This window comes from Streptopelia decaocto (genome assembly GCF_964273445.1).
Source record: "Streptopelia decaocto genome assembly, chromosome: 28".
Classification (NCBI taxonomy): Eukaryota; Metazoa; Chordata; class Aves; order Columbiformes; family Columbidae; genus Streptopelia; species Streptopelia decaocto.
In genome coordinates, this window is record NC_138683.1 from 173,688 (window position 1) to 188,647 (window position 14,960).

The 14,960-nt window shown below is 61.0% G+C and overlaps 1 protein-coding gene across 1 annotated transcript in view; it reads left to right on the top strand.

Moving 5' to 3' along the window:
• Window positions 1–14,960, top strand: part of NPHS1 (NPHS1 adhesion molecule, nephrin) — a gene marked incomplete at its 5' end in the record, with an annotated part of 43,486 nt that overhangs the window by 2,436 nt on the left and 26,090 nt on the right. Inside the window, 9 exons of the mRNA XM_082073917.1 lie at window positions 742–775; window positions 1,539–1,727; window positions 2,758–2,880; window positions 5,378–5,506; window positions 6,042–6,123; window positions 9,298–9,401; window positions 10,272–10,393; window positions 12,402–12,561; window positions 13,311–13,468. Coding sequence (XP_081930043.1) covers window positions 742–775; window positions 1,539–1,727; window positions 2,758–2,880; window positions 5,378–5,506; window positions 6,042–6,123; window positions 9,298–9,401; window positions 10,272–10,393; window positions 12,402–12,561; window positions 13,311–13,468 — 1,101 coding nt within the window. The remainder of the gene's footprint in view (window positions 1–741; window positions 776–1,538; window positions 1,728–2,757; window positions 2,881–5,377; window positions 5,507–6,041; window positions 6,124–9,297; window positions 9,402–10,271; window positions 10,394–12,401; window positions 12,562–13,310; window positions 13,469–14,960) is intronic.

Here is a 14,960-nt window from a genome sequence, read left to right on the forward strand (position 1 = left end):
GGTCTATGGGGTTTAATTAGGGGTCTATGGGTTCATTAGGGGTCTATGGGTTAATTAGGGGTCTATGGGGTAATTAAGGGTCTATGGGGTAATTAAGGGTCTATGGGTTAATTAAGGGTCTGTGGGGGTTAACTAAGGGTCTATATGGTTAATTAGGGGTCTATGGGGTAATTAAGGGTCTATGGGGGTTAATTAAGGGTATATGGGTATAATTAGGGGTCTATGGGGTAATTAGAGGTCTATGGGTATAATTAGGGGTCTATGGGGGTTAATTAGGGGTCTATGGTTAATTAGGGGTCTATGGGGGTAATTAGGGGTCTATGGGGGTTAATTAGGGGTCTATGGGTTAATTAGGGGTCTATGGGGTTAATTAGGGGTAATTAGGGTTTCATTTGAGGTCTATGGGGGTAATTAGGGGTCTATGGGGGTTAATTAGGGGTCTATGGGGGTAATTAGGGGTCTATGGGGGTTAATTAGGGGTCTATGGGGTTAATTAGGGGTAATTAGGGTTTCATTTGAGGTCTATGGGGGTAATTAGGGGTCTATGGGGGTTAATTAGGGGTCTATGGGGGTAATTAGGGGTCTATGGGGGTTAATTAGGGGTCTATGGGGGTAATTAGGGGTCTATGGGGGTTAATTAGGGGTCTATGGGGTCATTAGGGATCTATGGGGTTAATTAGGGGGTTAATTAGGGGTAATTAGGGGTCACGGGGTTGACCTTTGCCCTTTGACCTCTGGCAGCTGGTGCTGGTGCTGCTGCTCAGGGGGGTCACAGGTGAGAGGTCACGGGGTCACGGGGTCACAAGAGGTCATGGGGTCACCGGGGGGTCATGGGGGGGGTCACCTATGGGGTCAAATGGGGGTCAGGAAGGGTCACATGGGGGTCACATGGGGGGTCATGGGGTCACATGGGGGTCATGGGGGTGAAATTGGGGTCACTGGGGGTCATGGGTCACATGGGGGTCATGAGGGGTCATGGGGGTCACATGGGGGGTCATATGGGGGGTCACATGGGGTGTCATGGGGGTCACATAGGGGTCATGGGGGTCACATGGGGGTCATGGGGTCACATGAGGGTCATAAGGGGTCACATGTGGGGTCATAGGGGTCACATTGGGGGGTCATGGGGGTCACATGGGGGTCATGGGGGTCACATGGGGGTCACATGGGTCACATGGGGGTCATGGGGGTCACATTGGGGGGTCATGAGGGTCACATGGGGTCACATGAGGGGTCACATGGGGTCACATGAGGGGTCACATAGGGGTCAAAGGGGTCACATGGGGTCATGAAGGGTCATGGGGTCACAGAGGGGTCATGGGGGTCACATGGGCGGGTCATGAGGGTCACATGGGGGGGTCACATGAGGTCATGAAAGTTCATGGGGTGAAATTGGGGTCACATCGGGGGTCATGGGGGTCACAGGGTCACGTGGGGATGGGGGGGGGGGGGGTCACACCAGAGGTCACCAAAGGTCACCCAGACTCGCAGGGGGGGCGGAGCCTCCCTCAGCCCCGCCCCTTTTCCCACCTCCCCAGTGGGCGTGGCCACGTGGCCCTTCCTGGAGGAGCCGACCAATGGGAGCGCGGTGCTGGGCGGGGGGGCGGAGCTTCGCTGCGCCGTGCGGGGGGGCGGGGCCGTGCAGTGGGCGCGGGACGGGCTCCTATTGGGCCAATTGCCCGGCCCCGCCCACCCCCGCTACCGATTGGCTGGAGACCCGAGGAAAGGTGGGTGGGGCTAAAGGTGGGCGGGGCTAAAGGGGGGCGGGGCTTCATGGGAATTAAAGGAGGTGGAGGTGGGGGTGGGGTCTTTCTCGAACTCCTGGGTCCCCTATTTGGGTCCCTCCATAACTCCTGGGTGCCCCCCGGACGCCTGGGTCCTCTATTTGGTTGCCCTCCCGGACACCTGGGTCCCTTGGGGCACTCCTGGGTCCCCTCCCGAACTCCTGGGTCCCTCCCAAATGCCTGGGTCCCCTATTTGGTCCCCCTCCTGAACTCCTGGGTCCCCCCCCGAACTCCTGGGTCCTCTATTTGGGTCTCCCCCCAAACTCCTGGGTCCCTTGGGGCACTCCTGGGTCCCCTCCCCGAACTCCTGGGTTCCTTGGGGCACTCCTGGGTCCCTCCCAAACGCCTGGGTCCCCTATTTGGTCCACCCGTGAACTCCTGGGTCTCTTGGGGCACTCCTGGGTCCCCTCCTGAACAACTGGGTCCCTTGGGGCACTCCTGGGTCCCTCCTGAACTCCTGGGTCCCCTATTTGGGTCCCTCCCGAACTCCTGGGTCCCCTGGGGCACTCCTGGGTCCCTCCCGAACTCCTGGGTCCCCTATTTGGGTCCCTCCCGAACTCCTGGGTCCCCTGGGGCACTCCTGGGTCCCTCCCGAACTCCTGGGTCCCCTATTTGGGTCCCTCCCGAACTCCTGGGTCCCTTGGGGCACTCCTGGGTCCCTCCCGAACTCCTGGGTCCCCTGGGGCACTCCTGGGTCCCTCCCCGAACTCCTGGGTCCCCTGGGGCACTCCTGGGTCTCTCCTGAACTCCTGGGTCCCCTATTTGGGTCCCTCCCGAACTCCTGGGTTCCCTGGGGCACTCCTGGGTCCCTCCCGAACTCCTGGGTCCCCCATTTGGGTCCCTCCCGAACTCCTGGGTCCCCTGGGGCACTCCTGGGTCCCTCCCGAACGCCTGGGTCCCCTATTTGGGTCCCTCCCGAACTCCTGGGTCCCTTGGGGCACTCCTGGGTCCCCTGGGGCACTCCTGGGTCCAGGGCAGCACCACCTGCTGATCTCGGGCGTGTCCCTGGACGACGACGCCGAGTTCCAGTGCCAGGTGGGGGAGGGGAACGGAACCGCCCCCCGCGGGTCCCGCCCCGCCCAGCTCACCGTGCTGGGTGAGCACTGGGAGCACTGGGAGCACTGGGAGGGCAATGGGGGTCACTGGGAAGTAATGGGAGTCACTGGGAGGGAACTGGGAGCACTGGGATAGACTGGGAGTTACTGGGAGGGAACTGGGACAGACTGGGAGGAGAATGGGGGTCACTGGGAGGAACTGGGAGCTACTGGGAAGCACTGGGAGGGGAACTGGGAGGTTACTGGGAAGTGATGGGAGTCACTGGGAGGGAACTGGGAGGGGAATGGGGGTCACTGGGAGGAACTGGGAGTTACTGGGAGGGAACTGGGACAGACTGGGAGGGGAATGGGGGTCACTGGGAGTCACTGGGAGGGAATTGGGAGGGGAATGGGGGGCACTGGGAGTTACTGGGAGGGAACTGGGAGGGGAATGGGGGGCACTGGGAAGCAATGGGAGTCACTGGGAGGGAACTGGGAGCACTGGGACGGACTGGGAGGCACTGGGAGGGGAATGGGGGTCACTGGGAGGTACTGGGAGCTACTGGGAAGCACTGGGGGGGGGAACTGGGAGGTTACTGGGAAGTGATGGGAGTCACTGGGAGGGAACTGGGAGGGGAATGGGGGTCACTGGGAGGAACTGGGAGGGAACTGGGAGGGGAATGGGGGGCACTGGGAGTTACTGGGAGGCACTGGGAGGGCAATGGGGGTCACTGGGAAGCAATGGGAGTCACTGGGAGGGAACTGGGAGCACTGGGACGGACTGGGAGGGAACTGGGAGGGAATTGGGATATACTGGGAGGGGAACGGGGGTCACTGGGAGGAACTGGGAGCTACTGGGAAGCACTGGGGGGGGAACTGGGATGTTACTGGGAAGTGATGGGAGTTACTGGGAGGGAACTGGGAGCACTGGGATAGACTGGGAGGGAACTGGGAGGGAATTGGGATATACTGGGAGGGGAATGGGGGTCACTGGGAGGGAAATGGGGGGTACTGGGAGTTACTGGGAGGGAAATGGGAGGGAACTGGGGGTCACTGGGAAGTAATGGGAGTCACTGGGAGGGAACTGGGAGCACTGGGATAGACTGGGAGTTACTGGGAGGGAACTGGGTGTTACTGGGAGGGAACTGGAACAGACTGGGAGGGCAATGGGGGTCACTGGGAGGTACTGGGAGCTACTGGGAAGCACTGGGGGGGGAACTGGGAGGTTACTGGGAAGTGATGGGAGTCACTGGGAGGGAACTGGGAGGGGAATGGGGGTCACTGGGAGGAACTGGGAGTTACTGGGAGGGAACTGGGACAGACTGGGAGGGGAATGGGGGTCACTGGGAGTCACTGGGAGGGAATTGGGAGGGGAATGGGGGGCACTGGGAGTTACTGGGAGGGAACTGGGAGGGGAATGGGGGGCACTGGGAAGCAATGGGAGTCACTGGGAGGGAACTGGGAGCACTGGGACGGACTGGGAGGCACTGGGAGGGGAATGGAGGTCACTGGGAGGTACTGGGAGCTACTGGGAAGCACTGGGGGGGGAACTGGGAGCTTACTGGGAAGTAATGGGAGTCACTGGGAGGGAACTGGGAGGGGAATGGGGGTCACTGGGTGTTACTGGAAGGGTCATTGGGGTTCCCAGTGCCCTCCCAGTCCCTTACTGGTCCAAACTGGTTTCCCCAGGGTGGAACTGGGACTTACTGGGAGGGCACTGGTTGTCACTGGGACTTACTGGGGGGGCACTGGTTGTTACTGGGAGATACTGGGGGTTACTGGGAGGGTCATTGGGGTTCCCAGTGCCCTCCCAGTCCCTTACTGGTCCAAACTGGTTTCCCCAGGGGGTCACTGGGACTTACTGGGACTTACTGGGAGGGCATTGGGGGTCACTGGGGGGGTCACCGGTGTTCCCAGTCCCTTACTGGTCCAAACTGGTTTCCCCAGGGTGGAACTGGGACAGACTGGGAGGGCACTGGTTGTCACTGGGACTTACTGGGGGGCACTGGTTGTTACTGGGAGATACTGGGGGTTACTGGGAGGGTCATTGGGGTTCCCAGTGCCCTCCCAGTCCCTTACTGGTCCAAACTGGTTTCCCCAGGGGGTCACTGGGACTTACTGGGACTTACTGGGAGGGCACTGGGAGATACTGGGGGTTACTGGGAGGGTCATTGGGGTTCCCAGTCCCCCTCCCAGTCCCTTACTGGTCCAAACTGGTTTCCCCAGGGGGTCACTGGGACTTACTGGGACATACTGGGAGGGCACTGGGGGTCACTGGGAGTCACTGGGAGGGTCATTGGGGTTCCCAGTGCCCTCCCAGTCCCTTACTGGTCCAAACTGGTTTCCCCAGGGGGTCACTGGGACTTACTGGGACATACTGGGAGGGCACTGGGGGTCACTGGGAGTCACTGGGAGGGTCATTGGGGTTCCCAGTGCCCTCCCAGTCCCTTACTGGTCCAAACTGGTTTCCCCAGGGGGTCACTGGGACTTACTGGGGGTCACTGGGGGGGTCACGGGGGTTCCCAGTCCCTTACTGGTCCGAACTGGTTTTGTCCCCAGTGCCGCCGGGGCCGCCGCGGTTGGAGCTGCCGAAGGGGGCGGAGCTTCCGTGGGTGGGCGGGGCCGAGGTGCACGTGACCTGCCACGCCCCCCCCGCGCGCCCTCCCGCGCAAATCCACCTCACGCTGGGTCAGCGCGATTTTGGGGCGTTTTGGGGGCGTTTTGGGGCGTTTTTGGGGCGTTTGGGGGCGTTTTTGGGGCGTTTTTGGGGCGTTTTGGGGCGTTTTGGGGCGTTTTGGGGGTGGGGGTTGGCGGGGGGGGGGGTGCGGGATGAGTTTTGGGTTGAATTGGAGGGATTTTGGGTCATTTGGGGTGGTTTTGGGGGGAAAATCCAGGATTTTAGGATGCGGGGTTTTGGGTCATTTTGGGGGGTTTTGGGGGTTTTTGGGGGGTGGAGTTGGAGAGGGGGGTGGGGCGGATTAGGGGGGTGATTTTGGGGGTGATTTCAGGTGATTTTGGGGTGATTTCAGGTGTTTTGGGGGCTGATTTTGGGGGTGATTTGTGTTGATTTTTGGGGTGATTTCAGGTGATTTGGGGGGTGAATTTTGGGGTGATTTGGGGTAACTTTTTGGGGTGATTTGGGGGCTGATTTCTGGGGTGGTTTCAGGTGATTTTTGGGGTGATCTGGGGTGATTTTGGGGGTGATTTGGGGGTTTGGGGGCAGGGGGGCAGCTGTTGACCGACGTCACCACCCGCGTCCTGGAGACTTCGCACCCCAAACTGGGATCCAGCGAGGCCACCGCCCGGTACGGACCAGTATAAACCAGTATGGACCAGTATGGGCCCGTACATACCAGTATAGACCAGTATGGGCCAGTACACACCAGTATAGACCAGTACAGAAAGGCTCTGGCTGCTACAAGCCAGTACAGACCAGTACAGACCAGTACAGACCAGTACAGACCAGTACAGACCAGTACAGACAAGCTGTGGCTGCTACAGGCCAGTATGGCCCAGTACAGGCCAGTATGGGCTAGTACACACCAGTATAGACCAGTACAGCCCAGTACAGTAAAGCTCCGGCTGCTACAAGCCAGTATAGACCAGTATAGACTAGTATAGACCAGTACCAGCTACAATGGGCCAGTATAGACCACTGGGACCCAGTCCCGTCCCAGTTCCCTCCTAGTTCCTCCCATTGGGTCCCATTGGGTCCCAGTTCCCTCTCATTGGGTCCCATTAGGTCCCATTGGGTCCCATTGGGTCCCATTGGGTCCCATTGGGTCCCATTGGGTCCCAATTCCCTCCCAGTTCCCTCTCATTGGGTCCCAGTTCGCTCCCAGTCCGTCCCATTGGGTCCCAGTTCCGTCCCAGTTCCGTCCCAGTCAGGTCCCAGTTGGGTCCCAGTCGGGACCCGTTGGGTCCCATTGGGTCCCAGTTCCCTCCCAGTTCCCTCCCAGTTCCCTCCCATTGTCTCCCGTTGGGTCCCGTTGGGTCCTATTGTGTCCCATGGTGTCCCATTGGGTCCCATTGGGTCCCATTGTGTCCCATTGTGTCCCATTGTGTCCCATTGTGTCCATTGTGTCCATGGGGTCCCATTGTGTCCCATTGGGTCCCAGTTCCATCCCAGTTCCTCCCATTGCGTCCCATTGCATCCCATTACATCCCATTGCGTCCCATTGCATCCCATTACATCCCATTGCATCCCATTGCATCCCATTGCATCCCATTGCGTCCCATTGCGTCCCATTGCGTCCCATGGCGTCCCATGGTGTCCCATGGTGTCCCATTGGGTCCCATTGTGTCCCATGGTCTCCCATGGTCTCCTATGGTGTCCCATTGGGTCCCATTGAGTCCCAGTTCCCTCCCAGTCCATCCCATTGGGTCCCATTGGGTCCCAGTTCCCTCCCAGTTCCCTCCCAGTCCGCTCCCAGTTCCAGCCATTGTGTCCCATTGTGTCCCATTGTGTCCCATTGTGTCCCATTGTGTCCCATTGTGTCCCATTGGGTCCCATTGTGTCCATTGTGTCCCATGGTGTCCCATGGTGTCCCATGGTGTCCCATGGTGTCCCATTGGGTCCCAGTTCCATCCCAGTTCCTCCCATTGCATCCCAGTTCCTCCCATTGCATCCCATTGCGTCCCATTGCGTCCCATTGCATCCCATTGCGTCCCATTGCGTCCCATTGCGTCCCATGGTCTCCCATGGTCTCCTATGGTGTCCCATTGGGTCCCATTGAGTCCCAGTTCCCTCCCAGTCCATCCCATTGGGTCCCATTGGGTCCCGTTGGGTCCCAGTTCCCTCCCAGTCCCCTCCCAGTTCCAGCCATTGTGTCCCATTGTGTCCCATTGTGTCCCATTGTGTCCCATTGTGTCCCATTGGGTCCCATTGGGTCCCATTGGGTCCCATGGTGTCCCATTGGGTCCCACTGTGTCCCACTGTGTCCCACTGTGTCCCATTGGGTCCCAGTCCCTCCCATGGTGTCCCATTGTGTCCCATTGGGTCCCAGTCCCTCCCATTGTGTCCCATTGTGTCCCATTGTGTCCCATTGTGTCCCATTGGGTCCCATTGGGTCCCATTGGGTCCCATTGGGTCCCATGGTGTCCCATTGGGTCCCAGTCCCTCCCATGGTGTCCCATGGTGTCCCATTGGGTCCCACTGTGTCCCATTGTGTCCCATTGGGTCCCAGTCCCTCCCATTGTGTCCCATTGTGTCCCATTGTGTCCATTGGGTCCCATTGGGTCCCATTGGGTTCCATTGGGTCCCATGGTGTCCCATTGGGTCCCAGTCCCTCCCATGGTGTCCCACTGTGTCCCATTGTGTCCCATTGTGTCCCATTGTGTCCCATTGTGTCCCATTGTGTCCATTGTGTCCCGTTGGGTCCCGTTGGGTCCCATTGGGTCCCATGGGGTCCCATGGGGTCCCATTGGGTTCCATTGTGTCCATTGGGTCCCGTTGGGTCCCGTTGGGTCCCATTGGGTCCCATTGTGTCCCATGGTGTCCCATGGTGTCCCATGGTGTCCCATGGTGTCCCATGGTGTCCCATTGGGTCCCATTGGTTCCATTGTGTCCCATTGGATCCATTGGATCCATTGGGTCCCATTGGGTCCCATTGTGTCCCATTGTGTCCCATTGTGTCCCAGTTCCCTCCCAGTTGTCTCCCAGTTGTCTCCCAGTTGTCTCCCAGTTGTCTCCCAGTTGTCTCCCAGTTGTCTCCCAGTTGTCTCCCAGTTGTCTCCCATTGTCTCCCATGGTGTCCCATTGGGTCTCATTGTGTCCCAGTTCCCTCCCAGTTCCCTCCCAGTTCCCTCCCAGTTCCCTCCCAGTTCCCTCCCAGTTTCCCCCATTGTGTCCATGGTGTCCCATGGTGTCCCATGGGGTCCCATTGGGTCCCAGTTCCGTCCCAGTCCATCCCAGTTCCCTCCGAGTCCGTCCCAGTCCATCCCATTGTGTCCCATTGTGTCCCATTGTGTCCCATTGTGTCCATTGGGTCCCGTTGGGTCCCAGTCCCCTCCCAGTTCCCTCCCAGTCCGGTCCCATTGGGTCCCAGTTCCCTCCCAGTCCATCCCAGTCCATCCCATTGGGTCCCATTGGGTCCCATTGGGTCCCATTGGGTCCCATTGGGTCCCAGTTCCCTCCCAGTCCATCCCAGTCCGGTCCCATTGTGTCCCATTGGGTCCCAGTTCCCTCTCAGTCCATCCCAGTCCATCCCAGTCCATCCCATTGGGTCCCATTGGGTCCCATTGGGTTCCATTGGGTCCCATTGGGTCCCAGTTCCCTCCCAGTCCATCCCATTGTGTCCCATTGTGTCCCATTGTGTCCCATTGTGTCCCATTGGGTCCCGTTGGGTCCCGTTGGGTCCCGTTGGGTCCCAGTCCCCTCCCAGTCCCCTCCCAGTCCCCTCCCAGTCCATCCCAGTCCATCCCATGGTGTCCCATGGTGTCCCATTGGGTCCCATGGTGTCCCATTGTGTCCCATTCAGACTGACCCCCCAGCCGGACGCCCACGGGCAGGAACTCGTTTGCGCGGCCGCTAACGAGGCCGGAGCCGCCCCCAGCGAGGCCAGAATGACCCTGGAGGTGCTGTGTGAGTCACCCAAAAGTCACCCCAAATCACCCCAAACATCACCCCGAAATCACCCCCAAATCACCCCAAAAATCACCCCCAAATCACCCCCAAAATCACCCCCAAATCACCCCGACATCACCCCAAAAATCACCCCCAAATCATCCCCCAAAACACCCCCAAATCACCCTGAAATCACCCCAAAAATCACCCCCCAGGACCCCAAATATTACCCCAAAAATGACCCCGGGACCCCCAAAATCAGCCCCAGGGACCCCAAAATTGACCCCAAAAATGACCCCGGGACCCCCAAAATCAGCCCCAGGGACCCCAAAATTTACCCCAAAAACGACCCCGGGACCCCAAAAATCAGCACCAGGGACCCCATAAATGACCCCAAAAATGACCCTGGGACCCCAAAAATCAGCCCCAGGGACCCCAAAATCGCCCCAAAAATGACCCTGGGACCCCCAAAATCAGCCCCAGGGACCCCAAAATTGACCCCAAAAATGACCCCGGGACCCCAAAAATCAGCACCAGGGACCCCAAAAATGACCCCAAAAATGACCCTGGGACCCCAAAAATCAGCCCCTGGGACCCCAAAAATGACCCCAGAACCCCCCAAAATCAGCCCCCGGGACCCCAAAATCGCCCCAAAAATGACCCTGGGACCCCAAAAATCAGCCCCAGGGACCCCAAAAATGACCCCAAAGTTCCCCCCCCATAGAACCCCAGTTCCCTCCCAGTGTGACCAGTATCCCCAGTTCCCCCCCTCCCCATGGAACCTTTGGGCCCTCCCAGTCCCTCCCAGTCTAACCAGTCCCCCCAGTTCCCCCGCCATGGGCCCCCCCAGTCCCTCCCAGTCCCTCCCAGTCTGACCAGTATCCCCAGTTCCCCCCAGCCCCCCCCAGATCCAGGGGCTGGAGTCCCCCCAGGTGCGGGCGGGGGAGACGCTGCGATTGGTCTGTGAGAGCCGGGGGGGGAACCCGCCCCCCAGTCTGCACTGGGACAAGGTACTGGGAGCACTGGGAGCACTGGGATGGGGAGCTGGGGGCACTGGGAGAGGGCACTGGGGGCACTGGGATGGGGAACTGGGAGCACTGGGGGCACTGGGATGGGGAACTGGGGGCACTGGGAGCACCGGGAGAGGGAGCTGGGGGAACTGGGAGCACTGGGATGGGGAACTGGGGGCACTGGGAGGGACTGGGATGGGGAACTGGGGGCACTGGGAACACTGGGAGAGGGCACTGGGGGCACTGGGAGCACTGGGATGGGGAACTGGGGGCACTGGGAGCACTGGGATGGGGAACTGGGGACACTGGGAGCACTGGGAAAAGGTACTGGGAGCACTGGGATGGGGAACTGGGGGCACTGGGATGGGGAACTGGGGGCACTGGGAGGGACTGGGATGGGGAACTGGGGGCACTGGGAACACTGGGAGAGGGCACTGGGGGCACTGGGATGGGGAACTGGGGGCACTGGGAGCACTGGGAGAAGGCACTGGGAGCACTGGGATGGGGAACTGGGGGCACTGGGAGCACTGGGATGGGGAACTGGGGGCACTGGGAGGGACTGGGATGGGGAACTGGGGGCACTGGGAACACTGGGAGAGGGCACTGGGGGCACTGGGATGGGGAACTGGGGGCACTGGGAGCACTGGGATGGGGAACTGGGGGCACTGGGAGAAGGTACTGGGAGCACTGGGAGCACTGGGTTGGGGAACTGGGGGAACTGGGAGCACTGGGATGGGGAACTGGGGGCACTGGGAGCACTGGGAAAAGGTACTGGGAGCACTGGGAGCACTGGGATGGGGAACTGGGGGCACTGGGAGGGACTGGGATGGGGAACTGGGGGCACTGGGAGCACTGGGAAAAGGTACTGGGAGCACTGGGAGCACTGGGATGGGGAACTGGGGACACTGGGAGCACTGGGAAAAGGTACTGGGAGCACTGGGATGGGGAACTGGGGGCACTGGGAGGGACTGGGGATACGGGGATGGGGACATGGGGCACTGGGAGCACTGGGAAAAGGTACTGGGAGCACTGGGAGCAATGGGATGGGGAACTGGGAGCACTGGGAGAAGGTACTGGGGGCACTGGGAGCACTGGGAGAGGGCACTGGGAGGGACTGGGACGGGGAACTGGGAGCACTGGGAGGGACTGGGATCACTGGGGGCACTGGGATGGGGAAATGGGTGGGTCCTTGACCCCGCCCCCTTTTCATCTGACCCCGCCCCTGAGTCCTGACCCCACCCCAATCCCTAAGGCTGCTCCTTGACCCCGCCCCCTGCTCCTTGACCCCGCCCCCTTCTCTGAACCCGCCCCTGACCCCGCCCCCAATCCCACCATTGACACCGCCCCCTAATCCCTAACCCCGCCCCAATTCCACCATTGACCCCGCCCCCAATCCCACCATTGACACCGCCCCTGCTCCTTGACCCCGCCCCCAAGTCCCCCATTGACCCCGCCCCCAAGTCCCCCATTGACCCCGCCCCCAATCCCACCATTGACCCCGCCCCCAATTCCACCATTGACCCCGCCCCCAAGTCACCATTGACCCCGCCCCCCGAGTCCTGACCCCGCCTCCTGAGTACTGACCCCGCCCCTGAGTCCCCGCCCCCAAATCTCCCATTGACCCCGCCCCCCGCGCCCTTGACCCTGCCCCCTGAGTCCTGACCCCCTTTCACACGGCCCCGCCCCCCGAGTCCTTGACCCCGCCCCCTGAGTCCTTGACCCCGCCCCCAATTCTTCCAATTAACCCCGCCCCTGTCCTGACCCCCCCTTCCCACGTCCCCCCCCACGCACCCCTTGACCCCGCCCCCCGAGTCCTGACCCCCTTTCCCACAGCCCCGCCCCCGAGTCCTTGACCCCGCCCCCCCGAGACCTTGGCCCCGCCCCCTGCCTCCTTGACCCCACCCCCTGCGTCCTGGCCCCCTCCTTTCCACGGCCCCGCCCCCTGCATCCTTGACCTCGCCCCTTGACCCCTGGCCCCGCCCCCTGACCCCGTGACCCCGTTTCCCAGGCCGGGGTCCCCCTGGCGGGTTCGTGGGTGACCGAGGGGCCCCCCCGGGTGACCCGGAGCCGTTTGACCTTGACCGTGACCCCGGGGGACGACGGGGTCACCCTGAGCTGCCACGCCCAGCCCGCAGGGGGCAGCGCCAGCGTCACCCTCAGCGTCACCTGTGAGCACTGGGAGCACTGGGACATACTGGGAGGTGGTACTGGGACATACTGGGAGCACTGGGAGGTGGTACTGGGATATACTGGGAGATTCTGGGAGCACTGGGGGGCACTGGGACATACTGGGGGGTACTGGGAGGGGGTACTGGGACATACTGGGAGCACTGGGAGGTGGTACTGGGATGTACTGGGACATACTGGGAGCACTGGGACATACTGGGAGGTACTGGGAGGTTGTACTGGGACATACTGGGAGATTTGGGGAGCACTGGGAGTTGGTACTGGGACATACTGGGACATACTGGGAGCACTAGGAGGTGGTACTGGGATATACTGGGAGATTCTGGGAGCACTGGGAGGTGGTACTGGGGTGTACTGGGACATACTGGGAGGCACTGGGCCATACTGGGGGGTACTGGGAGGTGGTACTGGGACATACTGGAACATACTGGGACATACTGGGAGCACTGGAAGGTGATACTGGGAGATACTGGGCCATACTGGGAGCACTGGGAGGTGGTACTGGGCCATACTGGTCTATACTGGTCTGTACTGGTTTATACTGGCCCATACTGATCTATCTTTACTGGTCTGTACTGGTCCATACTCGTCCATATTGATCTATCCGTACTGGTCCGTACTGGTCCATACTGGTCCGTACTGGTTTATACTGGTCCATACTGGTCCGTACTGGTCTATACTGGTCCGTACTGGTCCGTACTGGTTTATACTGGTCCGTACTGGTCCGCAGACCCCCCGGCCGAGGTGACGATCTCGGGGACGCCGTCGGTGGCCGAGAACGCGACGCTGACGCTGTCGTGCACCAGTGCTCCCAGTAACCCCCCAGTGCGGCTGCGCTGGTGGCTGGGGGGGCAGGAGCTGCTGCCCAGTGACACCGCCCGCATCCCAGTACGGGACTGGGAGGGACTGGGAGGGGACTGGAGGGGACTGGGAGGGACTGGGAGGGGACTGGAGGGGACTGGGAGGGGACTGGGAGGGACTGGGAGGGGACTGGGAGGGACTGGGGGGGACTGGGATGGACTCGGAGGGAATTGGGAGGGACTGGGGGGAACTGGGAGAGAACGGGAGGGGACTGGGAGGGAACTGGGAGGGAACTGGGATGGACTGGGAGGGAACTGGGAGGGACTGGGAGGGAACTGGGGGGGACTGGGATGGACTGGGAGGGAACTGGGGGGGACTGGGATGGACTGGGATGGACTGGGAGGGAACTGGGGGGGACTGGGATGGACTGGGAGGGAACTGGGGGGGACTGGGGAGAACTGGGAGAGAACGGGAGGGGACTGGGAGGGAACTGGGGGGGACTGGGATGGACTGGGAGGGAACTGGGAGGGACTGGGAGGGAACTGGGAGGGAACTGGGATGGACTGGGAGGGAACTGGGATGGACTGGGAGGGCACTGGGGTAACTGGGAGGGGACTGGGATGGACTGGGAGGGACTGGGAGGGACTGGGAGGGAACTGTGGTCAGACTGGGAGAGACTGGGAGGGCATTGGGGGGACTGGGAGGGACTGGGGGGGACTGGGAGGGACTGGGAGGGGATTGGAGGGGACTGGGAGGGACTGGGATGGACTGGGAGGGAACTGGAAGGGACTGGGAAGGGACTGGGATGGACTGGGAGGGAATTGGAGGGAACTGGGAGGGCACTGGGGTAACTGGGAGGGGACTGGGATGGACTGGGAGGGAACTGGAGGGGACTGGGAAGGGACTGGGATGGACTGGGAGGGAGCTGGGAGGGAACTGTGGTCAGACTGGTGGAGACTGGGAGGGCATTGGAAGGGACTGGGAGGGACTGGGAGGGAATAGGGGTAACTGGGAGGGAACTGGGAGGGCATTGAGGGGACTGGGAGGGAACTGGGAAGGGACTGGGAGGGAACTGGGGAAACTGGGAGGGCAATGAGGGGACTGGGAGGGAATACTGGTCCATACTGGTCCATACTGGTGTCCCCAGGTGGGGTTCAATAGCACAATCCAAGGTCACACTGGTCCTTACTGGTCCATACTGGTCCATACTGGTGTCCCCAGGTGGGGTTCAATGGCACAATCCAATGTCACACTGGTCCTTACTGGTCCCTACTGGTCCATACTGGTGTCCCCAGGTGGGGTTCAGTAGCACAATCCAAGGCCATACTGGTCCTTACTGGTCCATACTGGTGTCCCCAGGTGGGGTTCAATGGCACAATCCAAGGTCATACTGGTCCATACTGGTGTCCCCAGGTGGGGTTCAATGGCACAATCCAAGGTCATACTGGTCCATACTGGTGTCCCCAGGTGGGGTTCAGTGGCACAATCCAATGTCACACTGGTCCGTACTGCTCCATACTGGTCCGTACTGGTGTCCCCAGGTGGAGTTCAGTGCCACAATCCAAGGTCATACTGGTCC